Source organism: Motacilla alba, chromosome 5 (genome assembly GCF_015832195.1).
Source record: "Motacilla alba alba isolate MOTALB_02 chromosome 5, Motacilla_alba_V1.0_pri, whole genome shotgun sequence".
NCBI lineage: Eukaryota > Metazoa > Chordata > Aves > Passeriformes > Motacillidae > Motacilla > Motacilla alba.
The window spans coordinates 29173241-29188843 of NC_052020.1; the positions used below are offsets into that span (position 1 = coordinate 29173241).

Below are 15603 nucleotides of genomic sequence, written 5' to 3' on the forward strand. Positions count from 1 at the left end.
AAATAGATGTTATGGTTAGGTACTTAAAAGAGTGCTTCGGGAGAACCAAGTATCAGTATCCATAAAGATAATTCCCTTCATGAAGGTATTTGCATGTAACAATTAACTTTTCCCATGTTCTCACATGTTCTTATGCCACTGTGCTGCTGTTGAAACTATGCAGCTCAGTCCCACCTCAGTAGCTGAAAGACTCCAGCTGTTGTCCATGCTTGTGGGTTTTGGTGACATAAATGAATTTAAATGCAGACTGGAAATTTCTTTTGGCCCTTCCCCAGTGGTGCTGCTTCTGTCCTGAAGGAAACAAAAACCAGAACTCTGGCTTCTAAAAGGAAGCACAAGAGCAAAGTTCATCTGTTTGTTCAGAAAACTGTTCCTCTCCTAGCAATAAAGCAAACCTAACTGATTTTCAGGCAGGCAGGACATCCCAGAAATTTCATTACTTTGCTGAACTGGCTGCTGTCTTATTAATGTTCACCAGACATAGGAAGGGTGGGGTGGAAAAAGGGATAGTTGGCTGGAAAATATCTACTGGACAAACAAAATAAATTTTTTACTTAATATATAAAAATCCCAACTGTGTAGGAATTCTATGTTCAGTTTCCTAAGGTTTGTTACATACTTGCTCTGCCACCTGCTGCCCTGGCACTCCACAAGGTTTGAGGAACAGGGACTATGTCCATGAGTTTTCCCAGAAACAAATACTGCAAGAACAGGCATCTAGCAGCCCAGTGGGTGCCCAGGAGATACCATAGCTCTGGAAAACAGCTTGCTTGAATCCTCCTGAACAATCACAGTATCACTCCGTGTTTGGAAGGATGCCATCCCTGGCCCAGTGCTTCTCAAGAAGCACTTTTTCTCTTGATGGGTGGCATTCTGCAGCAAGGATTGGCACGCTAGCTCTACTACCTTGGAAGTCAGATATAATAAGGGAAAGTCTCTCAGACTGTCACCACCACTCCTGCTCCTCCAGGGAAAGAAAGAGAGAAAGTAGATCCAGAAAGAGAATATTCTGGAGATCAAGTGACTGACTAAACAATGAATTTTACCTTTTGAAAAAACAAATAGTATCCACTGTGGAAAGAAAAGGGATGTGTATGTCTGGTGGAAGCAAGATCAGGTAACATGGGAAGAACACAGAAATGCTATTGGCCATGGTAGGAGGAAAATTTGTGTGGTTAAAGCTCAGCTGGAGATTAAGCAGGCTAGAACTGTGGGGGACAATACAAAGAGTTTTTTTTCAAATACATTAATGGCAAAAGGCAGCGTAGAAATAAGATCAACCTCACAAACAAGGACGTGGACAAGGCAGAGGTTTTTAAATGCATTCTTTGCCTCCATCTTCAACATGGATGATGGGCCACAGGGGCCTCTAGTCCTGAGCTAGGGGACCCTGACTGTGAGAATGATCCATTCCCAGCTGACCCTGAAATTGTGTGGGATCTGTTGCTTCAGCTGGATCCCTCCAAATCCATGGGGCCTGATGGGACTCGTCTGAGGAGCTAGCTGATGTCATGACAAAGCCTGTCTCAATGATTTTCAGCATTCTTGGGAACCCTGAGAAGCCCCACCTGACAGGAAGTTTGCCAATGGCACTAAATTGTGAGGACCTGTTGACTCCCTCAGAGGCATGGAGGCCCAGCAGAGAGACCTCGACAAATTAGAGATGGGCAGTCACGAACTACATGAAGTTTCTATGATTCTATGGAAACACAACTCATTCCTTATACAGTATTGATTCTGTAAGGTTACAAATGTGGAAAAGCAGGAAAAACTTGATTTTGAAACTACTTTTCACTCTAATTTCCAGACCAACTGTGTGCTTTCAGTAATTCCCTGGGGCAAAATTTCACTTTAAAACCAAGACTACAGATCATCACAAGTTCTTGGTTGTTTTTTGTTTTTTCTTTTGTTTGGTTGTTGGGGGTTTTGTGGGTTTTTTTCTTTAAGTATGAGAATTTGTAAATGTGATTACTGACTTGGTAATTTTTGAATCTTCCTGTTAAGCTTCCTTAAAAAGTGCTGGCTTTCAAAGCACTGATATCTAATACCTCCTGGCAGAACCACTTTACGATGACTGAAATGGCATCTCAAGAACTGAGGCACCTTTATTCACAGTTCATTTCTGAAAGTGGGTCTAAAGCAATTATAAAGGAGCATATGTGTGTAAAATGATAGTAATTTGATCAATACAGTGCTGTGATAGGTAGGGTAACTCCAGATGCCTTCCTCTAACTGGAAACTGCAAGTCTAGCTGAAATATTTCTATGAGTTTAAGAAACAAGAATTTATCTGGAAAAAGGACACAGATATCAGCAACAGGAAAATACCTACAGGACATCATGGACATATCCCATTTCAGTCATGGACTTCCCAGGCGCATCGCTACTTATATCACTTCTGCTTCAAATTACTTTGGTCTTAATAATATATACTAACATTTAGTTTAGAGTTGTTTTTTTTTTTTCACTGTAGCTTTAGTTCCTTTGCTTAATTAAAAAGAATGAGCATAGCTTCATGAGAATGTGCTTCACTTGTATGAGAATAGCTTCACTTGTAAGCAAGGTGGTACACCTGATAAATCCAGTAAGGAAGAGAGGAAAACTCTGTGAAGCAGACCCCGATTTCAAAGGCTTGAACACAACTTTTCATACATTTGTGATCTATTCCTTCTCAAAAAAATCAGGAAAAAATACATGTAATATCTAAATGTTCTTTAGGAAAGCAGTCTCCCTTTTTCCACTACCAGAGGAATGTTCTTAATCTGTTTTAGCTGACTTTGTGCATCATGAAGTAACACAGAGCCCAGTTTCTGCCCTTTACCCTCTGCCAAGTCCACCTCTCATGTAACTCTGAAGTGATCCAGGAAATTTATGAACAGCTTTGTATTTTGCAAACTTAGTATTTTTGTAAAAAAGGAGAACTCATTACAGACCAGAATATGAAGCAGTACATAAGAAAATGTCTAAGACCAGCAGCAGTAGGAGTACATTTCTATGCATAGCCTTTGGAAGTGAGTACAGAAGATGCCTTTTCTACCTGCATTTGACACACTTAACCTTCTACTTCAAAGTCCAGAGGACTGCTGCTTTGAAGTAATTAAAGTGCCCACAACTACTGAAGAAACAGAGTGCTATCATTCTAATTTTACTTCTAATAAATAATTCTCTAATTAAGCCAGATTCCTCTGCTTCCTCTCCTCTGGCTCTAAAGACTGCAATTTAAAAGTAAGAAACTTTGTGTTGTGACAGTAAACCCAGGAGCACCAACCTGAACACACATGGGTAGTAATGGTATAGGAGTAAGATGGTACAAATATCACGTAGCAATTTTTCTGACAGTCTCTACTTTAACTGGCAGGAAATCAATAACATTAAGACTGAGGGTCACAGCCTTTGGAAAGAGTTACATCAATGCAAAAACAGAACAGACAAAGCCAAAAGAGATTATAACCACAGATATCCCAAGGGACAGATGAAATCATGCATTATGATGTTTTTGAAAACAAAAAAAAAGTCATTCCCTCAATCATACCCCAAATGTCTTGTGTCCCAGTTTTTCAGTTTTTTTAAATTAAGAGGTGAAGTTTGCAGTAAAAGATGCTACTCTGTTTCACTTAAAAGCACAAAGTCTCTCAGTGAAAAGGGTGACTATTCTCCTACTTGCAGGCATACTTCTGGGAAACCGGTACCATACCGCTCAAAGTTAAGCTTGCTGGTGCAGGCAGCAAGCTTCTCCTCACAAACAGCAGCCACAGAGAGTGCTCCCTGTGCTAACAGTCACAGCTGAAATTGGGCACAAAGAGTGGACAGCATGACAATCAACATGTGGACAGCAAAACAATCATGGCAGTGAAAAGATTAGGTTTCTCCTGTCCTAAAATTCCTGTGCAAGAAAGCACTCTAAGGATTACCTTTCATCTCCACGATGCAGAATGCACTAAAGGCTCAAGAAATTTGTACCTCTGTACCAACTGTGACTCAGAAAGGCCCATGCTAATACATGGAGGCACTGGAGTGCTGGTCATCCCTTAAAAACAAAGGACACTGACCGACCTCTACCCCAAATAAGCGACTGGGCTCTCGACTGCCAAGTTCTCAACACATGTAGCATAACCAGAGAGGCTGAAGGACACAGCCCATCTGACCAAGAACTGCTGGTGTAGCTTTATTTAAATTCTCTTTGCTGTTAAGTTCTCACCTGTCTTGTTGGCAAGTCATGGTATTGTAGTATGAGCCTGGTGTTGACGCTGTGACTCCACGTGTTGCCAAGGGCTGCTGTCACATAACCAGAATCCCTCTTCCCACTCACAGAGGATCCTGAAGATAAACACGATAGAAACTGCATCATGACTGTGGCACAGAAAAGGGTTCACAGCATTGAAACTTCATCAAACATCTCAGATTATTCCCTAAGCTAAGTAATTACAAATAGCACTTAAGAGATAGCACTGTTGCATTCATTTCCTACCTTTCTGACATTTTTATCCAACTGTAGTGTGAGTTCTCCATCTCACCCTCTGACATCAATGATAAGTGCCAAGAATTAAGGAGATGTTGCTGATGTAACTGTACCCCCCTGTACCCCTGTTTAGAGCTGGGAGCCACCATTCCACACCACCAAGAAGCAATTCACGCACCCCTGCCTGTGGGCTCCTCACTACAAGGAGGCCAGACGTTCCAGAAGTAGCTAATGTTGGCATAAAACAGCCACAAAATTCACACTCAAACTTCCCTCAAATCATGCAGCTGTTATTATGTAACAGAAGGAGTAACATATTGCTGTTGCAATCCTGAGCCAGGCATTTAAATGGTTAAATGTCTGGAACCTGCTGCTATTATGCTATGGAGATATCACTCCTCAGCAATTCCTAATTCTGCATTCCTTCAGGCCTAAACCCTGTCCCAAAGTGAACAGAAATGTGTAAGGTTTATGGCAGGACAATCTAATTGCTGTAATTTATTTTATTTTCCTATACAGGAGAAAGCACACTGTACCATACTGTGTCAGCCACAATGTGAAGAGGGCAAATCCTCTTCTGTGAAGTTATTAAAATTTATGACTTTGGTGCAAAGCAGTTAGTAAACCTGGAGCAAATTTACAGCAAAGACTTTTTGCACGGTGAAAGGGAAAGCCTCACTGGAAAGGTTTCCATTTTGTAAGGGATCCTCCTGCGAACTGAGGCATTGGGCAGATACAGAGGTACAACAAGAAGCGAAGCAAACAGGAGGAAGCAGTGCCAGCTTTGCAAAGAAGTTCAAGGGCAGTGACAATATGTGCTGCATTCCTTCTTCTTGCCCTAAACACAAAAAAGATAGCAAATGTCTCAGAGGAAGGAAAGAGGATATGTTAAGAAAACAGATTTATGTTGAAACATGGCCTTAAAAAAATCTTGGACTTATCTTTTCTGTTATTTCAACCACTACTTAGACATTAATGAACTGGACAAAGGAAGTGGATAAATAACGCTGTTCAGAGAGAGTGATTTTTTTTCCAGCATGCATTGTCTTGTGCTTCCAAACCCTGATGTTTCCATGCTTAGAGATGGGAGTATCACACCAACATTGGCCCAAAAAGAAAACAGGCTTATAAGACTCTGGTCTCTGCTCAGAGGTCCCCAAACTCTCCAAGATGAACCATGGCAGAGTGGTATGGAGTGCTTACACATGCTGTGGGGTAGATGCTTTCACAGCACCTACAGTGTGCAGTCAGCTGATGGGCAGCAGTTCCAGAGTCTCCAGTGGGCTTAAAGCCAGTTCTTACTCCAGTCACTGCTGGCATCATGGTTTCTGTTCAGGACACAGGTGGAACAGGGAGTGCAGGGATTAGGGAAAGTAAGAAAACAGAGCTGACATACAGACAAGAGAAAGGTGACATCTCAGTATATGCGTGCAGTAAGGGAGTGGGTGTCCAGAAGCACAGAGATGGGATCCTAGATGGGAGGTGAAGGTGAATGTTAGAAGGCTAGAAGATGATGTCTGAACAACTCCCTGCTTTCTGTATCAGGTACAGCTCTAGTAAAATGGGTGACTTCCATTCCTGTAAATACTCCTTCCTTCCTCACACACACACAAAATAGCATGAAACGTATCTTCAAAGCAGACAGGCCAAGGACTGCATGAGATGCCTGTTCCGTTGTCTCCTGTGAAAATGAACTTTTCAGAGCACTGGCAGAGACACCAGCAGACACCGTATCTGTTCTGGACTGCAAACACAGAGGAGGAACTGGCTGCTTCACTCTCACTGAACAGCTGTCACAAGTGAAAATAAAGCTGCTTGTGGTCTGAGTCAAATGCAAAGTAAATACCTCTCCACAACCAGGGGAAAAACAAAGAAGAAAGGGTGATTCTTCAACTGTGGCCCGCGGTGCTGCTTCCAAGCAGAAGGGGCTTGCACTGGGCTCCAGTGCCCAGGAAGGAACCGTCAGCAGAACTGGGCCACAACACTTGGCCCTCCTTACACATGAGAATGAGATTCATTTGGTTTCTGTCTATCAATGCAATCAAAACAAACTTTCTATAAGTAACTTCCCTGTCACTGAGAGAAATGACACATATGGGCAGGATGGGGAAAGTGGTTTTATTTCACCTCCCATTTTTCACTGGAAGGAACAGCAGGATTATTCAGCTCAGTAGTGCTTCTGGGATTATTCTATTATGCCCAATCAGAGCATTGCAAATACAGAGCTGGTCTCAAAGACCTTCTTGTCCTCTGCATATAAGGTGATACATTTTAGAGACTAAATCCTCATGTAACCAAGTCCCAGTTGTTGCAAGTATGTTGGGAGGTGATTTGCTCATAAAGACACTTAGGTTCCATTAGTTTCTTATCCAAGGAAAATTTGGATAACTAGACCAGTATCTTCAATCAAATGAAACAAATGTCCTAAAACAATCTTTTTTAATGCAAGAAGTCTATGCAGGCAGAATGTGACTATAGTCTTGAATAAAAAAACCCCAACATGTTCCTTGTTGGTATAACTGCACAGAACAGTTAGTTCCACCGTGTCCATATTCTCACATATCGATTTTTTTTTTCTTTCCAGATGGACATATTGCCTGGCAGGTTCATCCCCAACAATGGGCCCTTTGCAATGTCTATCAATTGGTAATTTGAAAATATTTATGTTAAAAATGAATTGATGAACTATATGACAGTGAAATAACAAAACAGTGAAGCAACAAGTTCCCAAATCTTTCAAATCTTAACATCAAACCATCTTGATAAAAGCATGGCTATCAAAAATAAGGAAGAAAATCTCTCTGAAAGTACAAAGAAAATATTTATAAAGAATTAAACTACTCGAGCTCAACAAAACCAGCACGCCATGCAATATGAATGAATGCGCTTTGCCTCTCACTCAAGGCTGTGCAGCTTTCTGGTTCACTGGCAGAGCTCAAAGACCACTACTTTTCACCTGCCTTGCATTTAGTCTGTACTTTTGGTGCAGATCTCTGACAATGGGACCAGAAGAAAAAGAAGAAAAAATCCCCTTCAACCCCTAATCTACTTTTTCCATCGCCACCTATTCAGAAAGTACAAGTATAAAAATATGCAATGGTGGAAAAAAACCCATCACACAATAAAAAAACAACCCCACAGGACAAAACTCATCTGTGAAGTAACTAACCACAGTGCTCTTCAAACTCCCACTGCTTGCCTTCTGCCCTTTTCAGCCCTTCTCCACAGAGCTTTTGCTTAAGTCAAAAGGTGATTCTGATTCTCTTACCCTACAGTGGTGGCTGCCTCACTCTCTGCACTGCTCAGCTAAGGTATGTCTCAAAGTACACTACTGACTTCATACAGTCTTTTATTATTTAGGACATATGGCAAGAAAAACAGTTGCTGCTGTAAGAAATCAAGCTTGGCCACAAGACTAGCCATGGGAAAATGCTAACTTTTTAAAATGCTTATGTTGTCCCTTTTATTATGAGAGGGAATTTGGCATTTTACTTCTAAAACCTCCTAGTTCTAAGTCTTTACAAACTACCACCCTCCCCCCCTCCCCTAGATTATTCTATATTACTTCAAAATTTCAATTAAGTAGAAAATATTTTATCTGGAAGTTGGAGTTATTCAGTAATCAATGGCATGTAATTTAGTTTTCCTTTTTTTTTTTTTCACTAGCACAGTCATCAAAATATACTTAGCAAACAAAGCAATTAAATATTAAACCCCCCACTAATCCCCAGTTTAAAAAAAAAAAACCCAAATGTGTTATGTGCTGATTTGAGATTACACTAAACAGGCTGTTCCATTTCAGCCTCATCATCACGAGACCAAAACCTGCCAGTTATAGACTCCAGGATGCAAAGTTCTGATGGAGTCAGCAGTGAATGCAATAGAAAAGGAATAAGCTCACTTCTCATTTTGGAGAACAGAGTTCATTTTATCTCATATGCTCCAAAACAGGTGAGTTTTCACCACTTTTTTTCTTTATCATATTTATGTCTTTATGTGTACACACTCTGGGTGATTTTTACACAGTTAATCTGATATTAGATCAAGGTCCTTTTTTGCTGGTTTTTCCCCCCCAGTCATTTCATTATTTCCATTGTAACAACTCCTAGAGCTCTCTTCTTCAAGATGCAAAGCACTAGACAAATAGAGAACAAAAAGATAGCTCCTCCTAAAGAACTTTTTTTTCTTTTTTTTATGAGAATTGCAGATTACAAGTCTCTTAGCTGCTGATGACTATTCCCCACTTACAAAGAAACTTCCCTAAGGGATGAGGGGAAAATACATCAAAATACATGACAGGGCAGAAAAACTGTGTATAAATAAGGATTTTGAGTATTATTCATGAAACATTGGAAGTTTTTTCAAATAAGTAATGTTGATCTTTATTCTACCCCCAAAAAATCAGCAGGGACCTTTACACAGCTCAAAAATTTAGGAAGGGTCCATTAGGAAGGGTCCAGAGAACTGGAGAGATGCTGGTTTACTTTTAATCCCACACCTGCATGCCTACTGTTACCAGTGTGGTTTACACCAGAAGATCTCATTCCCTCACTGAACTCATTGGCAAGCTCATGTCAATTCTTTTCTGAGTTGAGAAAGAGAGACACACATATGCTAGTACTGAGCCTCCTGCCTGATGACCTAGAAAAGGAACTGACACAAAGATGAAAAAAATCCAGCTGTTCTGATTTCTTGCCAGACAACCTACCAGCCATGACCAAAACAATCAGGTCTCAGGAGATCTGTGGAGGTGGGAAGAGAGCTGGTGGTTTACAACACCTGAAACAGGGCCCAAATCAGGGAATTCTAGAGTTGAGAGCCTTGGGAACAGAGATTTTTTTTACTGGTGAAAATGTTCTGCCTCTGTTGCCTGACACCACATCACAAAGTGGTGAGTTTCCAGCTCTCCATCACTGCTGCAGTGCTACTGCAAATGACACAAGCAGCAGTGATTTGGTGGGAGGGATGGTAAAGCACAAGTAGAAGAAAGTAGTTAAGTCAATTCCTTTCTGTAACCAAGGATACATTTTTTACCCCTCAGCTAAACCTCCCTCCCCTAACAGGGGTCTTTGAGAAATTCCTTCCTTTTCTAAAATTATACTAATTTACACCACTCTCAGTACCCAGAGGTCTTTCCCACATTGCTCGTCATTAAAACTTAAAGCAGCTTCTTCTTTTGAACCTCTCCTATGCAGTCACTTCTTCCTGTCTCTCCAGGACTAAACAATAAAATCACAAACCATTGAGCTAAGGGAGGGGGAAAAAACCCCAAACAACCCAGACCTGGCATTTTGCCTGCCTGCACATATAAAGGATACATAGGTTGAAAAACAAAGCTTGCCCAATCGTGGCATCTGGCAATGCTAGGGCCCTGTGATCCAGAAAATGCTTTTAATTATCACCTCACCAATCATGCTACAAGTTATTGCTGCAATTTTTTTGCTTAAGTTCCCTCAGGGAATTAAACAGATCATGATATTAATCAGAAGGTATGTAGGAGGGAGCGGGCAGAATGCTAGAATTACATGTATGTAGGTCCCTTAAGGCTTGAATAAAGAAATGAGATTTAGAATCCCACTGTCAGAGCAACTGAAGCCTTGCATGCTGCAAGCCTCAACCCTCTGACCTACACAGCCAAGGAATTATCGTATCTGATTTTCCCAGGATGGTTCATCTCAGCTGCTAAACTTCATCACTCTCCGCTAGTGTTTACCCATCATCTGGATTTGCCACTTCCGAACTTTCCAGACTAGAATTGAATAAGCCCGCTGTCACACTCACCCCTCCGTAACAGCCTGAAGCCTGGAAGCCTAAATGGCTGAATCCCAGAAAGGCAGAACAAAAGCTAATACAGCTGGGGGAGGAGAGTGACATACAGCTCTGAAACTGCAGCGAGTTTCAGAATGCAGTTCACAGCAATATGGTCGTGTTAAGATGCTGTGGTCTGAGAGGCAGATTATTCCCACAGTCGACATTTTTTTCCATAAAATATGTCTGGGTAAAGAAACAGTGTCATGGCAATTTAGCTCTCATACCCAGGAAACTGTCACAGTGCAGGCAAAAGCAGCAGCACTCCAGTCTGCAAATGAACCTTAAATTCAGAGTCACGGTGCAGCAGGGCCATGGGGGTAGGAGGGAGAGAGTCCAGTTTGCACAATGAGCTCTCCAGCAAAGGGGCCAACAAAAGCACAATTAGCACTGATTTACCCAGGGTGTTTCTGACACGGCTGCCCATCTCTCGAGGAGTGGGCTGATGCTGTGTGCCCACATGGCAGACAGAAAAGGACAGTGAGTGTATACAAGCTAGTTTTCAATAGCACTGACCTTTTTCTTGGTAAATATATTCTGCTAAGAAGCCACAGGGAGCATTGTGCTGCTACAGCCAGGTCACTGCCAGCATCTGAGTTTGCTCAATGAACACTAGTGCTGACAGTCAGCCTACACTGGGGTGGATTTTTCTCAATATACTCAGCATAAAATGTCTAAATGAATAACAAATTCTGATCACAGCCTAGCAACATGGCTTTGAACTAGTGAATAAAGTATATGTTCTTTTTACTCCTGAGCACAAGAGTATTTTGGCAGTATCTTTTACTTTCAGTAGTATCTTTCCAAATAATTTTCAAATTTAGTGACAACTTCTTTATACAGCCAGTTAAAACAATAATTAAAGCTCCTCAGTGGGGCTGATAACCACATGGACTATGTTTAAAATGCAGTGTTAAATAGTACTTCAGGTTAAGACTGCAATTCAAACTGAGCAAACTGCTTTGCTTTGCATGATGACCATCATAATTTCTTTGAAAATTTAGCCTTCAGCATTCTTAACACTGGTCCCATACATTAGAGTTGCAAGAATTCCCTCTAGGTGTAAATAAAAAACCCCAATGTTTGAGCTGTAAAGCTTGGATCATGAGCCAGAGTTATCAAAACTGAAATTCCAGAAGGAAGCAATCCTCCTTCAGCCTGCAACACGGAAACAGAGGTCAGCCAAACATTTGGGGGCTAGAGATGACTGTTTGCAAATTACAGCTGTTCACATCTGGAGTTCAGATTTGGCCAAATGCTTAATACTGTCAATCACAAAAGCTGAACTGGAAGAATGCTTTGGTTGTATGACTAAGAACACAAAAGTTAGAAAATATTAAATGCAAAAAACTGCTATGTGCAATTTCAACTCTGCCTTTCAAACACAGCAGCGGAGTCAATTATTTCTCACAATGGGTATCATCACGGTTGACTGTGGCATTTCTTAACTGGTATTTAACCACAAGTCTGCACTTGCCAATATGGGTTTCTCTGGCTGTATCTATTTCTCAGCACACAATGGCTCCTGACACAAGATGAAGAATGCAACCTCTTCTCTAATGAAGTATCTTCTGGGCTGGCCCATCAAACATTACATAGAGACCTAGCAGATGCTTGTGAATACTCAGAGCACCTTCAAAACACAGCTTGAAGTAGCTTCTGAACATAAATTAATTGGGCACTTTCACTTTTGTTTTATTGCACAGCCAATATACCCATCTATAGAAAATGTGCTCCTCCTCACTATAAGATGTATGACAAAACATTTCAGTACATGCAGCCTCCACAGGGCTCACTGTTCAGAACTGACTCATCTCCAAAGCTGAAAATACATATATATTTATGTGCTTCAGCACACACACACAGAGGCAGTATAAAACATGCAGGATGTTAAAATGACTGATGATTACAGGGGTCTGGCTTCACTCTCTGACTGACACAGACTTTCCAGGAGTTTCTCAGCTAGTCAGTCCCTCTCTTCATGGCACAGTTGCCCATCCTGAAGCAGAGGAGGTATAGGCTTTTTTTCTTTCTCTCATTCTCAAAAAGGAATGACCTACTTTATCTGAATTAAGCAAATAAATTCAATTTTGGACAACAACCAAGACTGGAAAATTTCATCCTGATAAGCTTTTCTGACTGATGACAGAGGGTTAGAAGGGAAACATTTATACACCCTTAACTATAGGAGGTTCCTTCCGCTCCTGCTGTAATGCAAAATATTCCAAGATGTGCCAAATTTTCACGGTAGTCTGCATCAGGCAGCGACAAGACACCAAAGTGCTCTGTGGAGAGTAATGCATAAATCCAAAACGATCTTTTGACTGCAGTGACTCTTCTCTCCTGAGATGTATTACATTTTTTTAAGTCAGTGAAAAATAAAAAAATTGCAAAATATCACTTTTAATCCTTGGACTAAAAAAATGGTTGAATCCTCCAGAGGCCAGTCAGGGCCAGAAACAATTTTTTTTTCCCAGATTTGGGGGCAGGGGGAGGGCAAAGGGAAAGGGAGAGAGCAAAGAGTGGTTCGTTTCAAATAGCAACATTGTCCAAAAGGGTGAAAGGGAACAGATGGCCATGGAGAATGCAGCCTCAAAGCCCTAAAGAAAAGAGCTATTTTGACAGATCTCGCTGTTTCCTATTCAAGCATGAACATTCTGGCATGGAGAGTTAAGACGATACAAGGAACAACCTCTGTTCCCAGCAACTGACTATGGGCAACTGGCCTCTGAAGCTCTCTGAGAAAAACAACATGAGACAGACAGACAAACAGATATGGCAGCAAGCCCAGATCCCAGCCACCAGGAAAGGGAAAAAAAACTAAACCAAAAACAAAAACCAAAAAAAACCCCAAACATCAGAAAGGCTAGAAACAGCTGCCTTTTCCTGGCTCCAGTGCAGAGCATTAGAAAAAGCCTGTCCAGCCTTTCTCATCTTCCTTTTTGGTAAAAACTTCTTGAAGGGGTCACCCTCAAGCTGTTGGTCTTTGCCCTAAGGGGAGGTGAAAAAGAGGACAGACCAGAGCTCAAGTCTGGCTCAATGAAACCTGCTTCCTTTAATCACAAAGACCTCCCTCCAGCAAACTATTAAGAACTCTAAACATAAAAATGCATCATTAATGCTGGATTTTTGCATGCAAAAAGGCTGAGAAATTTTAAGTTGTGGCTCTCAGAATACCTGTAATTTGTTTGCATAGAATACAGAAGAAAACCATTATATGTGAGGGCAGGGAAAATTGTACCTGCTGTGGGAAACACTACTAATGTGTGTCCTGGCTTTTCTATTCATCTTACCAAGAGAGTGCATCAACAGCTGTTTCATTCACCAACTCTGGATACGTACTATCACACAGAGATTTCAGTTTTGAAGGACAGTTTCACACCTACACCCAAAATTTAAAGAGGAACCTGAGCCATTAACTGTAACCAGACATCACTGTTTCCAAGGTCCACAGAAGAAGGGATGAATCTCAGTTTGTGAATTTCTCTCTGATTTCCTGTATCATTTTTATGCTTAAGGCAGAGCTTGAGGCACTGCCTGTTTCCCAGGTTTCCCAGCCAGAGCTCACCTATGGGCAGAAGCACTGAGTGATAACCTTCCCTTTTTACTGTAGTGGGGACCAGAGCAATGGCAGCTTCACCCTACAGTTGCAGGGAGGGAAAGAGGGGGTATATGGTATAAACATTAACTATCTTCACAATCCTTCCCTGAGGCAGGGAAGTGGCTATCATCTCAATTTTAATATCCTCCTTTTTAAAAATCATTGAAGGAAAAAGATAATAAAGAACTGTGGGTGCTCACATGCCAGGACTCCAAATGAAGAAATGCAAATGCTACATAGTGATCCTATCTGTGCCTTTGTTCCCTCATCTGTGAAACAGCATTTGTTTACTTTAGTCAATAAGTAGTAAAAGGATAGAAAAATAGACACCAGGAACAAGCCACCTCAACATCCTTAGCAATCCAATTATTATTAAAGCCATAGTTTTCTACAATATGCACATAATTTGTGGGGTTTTTTTTGGTTTCACAAAGGATAGGCAATACAGTCATTACTAGTTGTAATCATTAATTAGTAACTAAATAAATCGGATCTGACTAGTGGAAGTAGTCACACAATAAATAAAATACCTTATTTCAGGTTAAATCAGATAAATTGTTTCTTTTCTTCTTAACTATGAGCTTCCCAAGACTAACTGCTCCAGGCTACATTTATTAAAAGGGAAACTCAAATGTGGACTATTGGCTAAGTAGTAAGAAGTATTTAACTTGTGGATTCAACTTTCTTGCCCATGTTTCCTTGAGTAAAGCCAACCTAGTCCCCCATAGTTTTCATTCTGCTTTACTTTTAATACATGAGTCCTGTTCACTGCAGGAGTAACCAATAATGCTCACAAACCAATTCTGTCTTTCACATTGCAGGACAGGTGGTCCCTCAGTATATTCCCACACATTCCAAATATTTCAAGTGTTCCACATCTGTTGTCTAAAAGATTTTTAGTTCCCTGCAAGAACAGTAGGAGACGAAAACAAGAAGTTATATATAACATAGCAACTGACCTTGTATGCCACATGAGCTTTCTGTCATTTCAACAAGATTATAAATTTCAAAAAAGAGCTCAATCTTAATTCGTTATACTATACAGCTATCTTGCAGAGAAGATAACTTGAGAATTAATTTATGACAGCTGTAATAGCCCAGATGATAAAACTGAACCTAAAGATGACCTTTTTTCCCCCACAAGAATCTGCTGATCTACAGGGAATTTTTAAAAATTAAAGAGTTTGGTGATTCACACATTTTCTCTCTATACAGACCCCTCTATATACTTTAAAAAAATCATCAAAACATCTTCCATGTATGTATAAGCAATCTTGGTGGGAATTTTATAGTTTAGTGTTGGCCTACAGCAGGTATGGAAATACTAGATGCGTTTTTTTTCCCCCTACAAGACTGAATCTAATCAATGTACTTTAAAAATGTATGGCTGCAAGTATTTGTTCTCACTTATCAGAGCCACTGGTCAAGATGTGAAATGAGGAAATTCAAAGCACAAATTGCATCTTAACCAGCAGACTACTCATAGAAGGCAGAAAATAACTGCCTGGCCTGTGCTTGGGAGAGGTGGAAGGGCTGGAAATTCTGCTCTCGCTCAAAGTGCTGTGAGATGGCAGCAGCTACCGCAGCTACTGCAGCTGGGAGTCTGCTCTGCATCTTGGGCAGAAGCTGGCACATCTGGCTGAACCAGCACTGCAGCTCCACTGGGCACCAGCTTGTTGCAGACTGTAACAGGAGACTGGCCCCTGCTGCATGGCCAATGTAATTTCCAACAAGGT

At 41.0% G+C, this 15603-nt stretch overlaps 1 protein-coding gene across 3 annotated transcripts in view; it reads right to left on the reverse strand.

Moving 5' to 3' along the window:
• Positions 1–15603, reverse strand: part of RAD51B (RAD51 paralog B) — a 367919-nt gene that overhangs the window by 154488 nt on the left and 197828 nt on the right. For all 3 annotated transcript variants that reach the window (XM_038138921.1, XM_038138920.1, XM_038138919.1), the window contains one exon: positions 4198–4316. In XM_038138921.1, coding sequence (XP_037994849.1) covers positions 4198–4316 — 119 coding nt within the window. The remainder of the gene's footprint in view (positions 1–4197; positions 4317–15603) is intronic.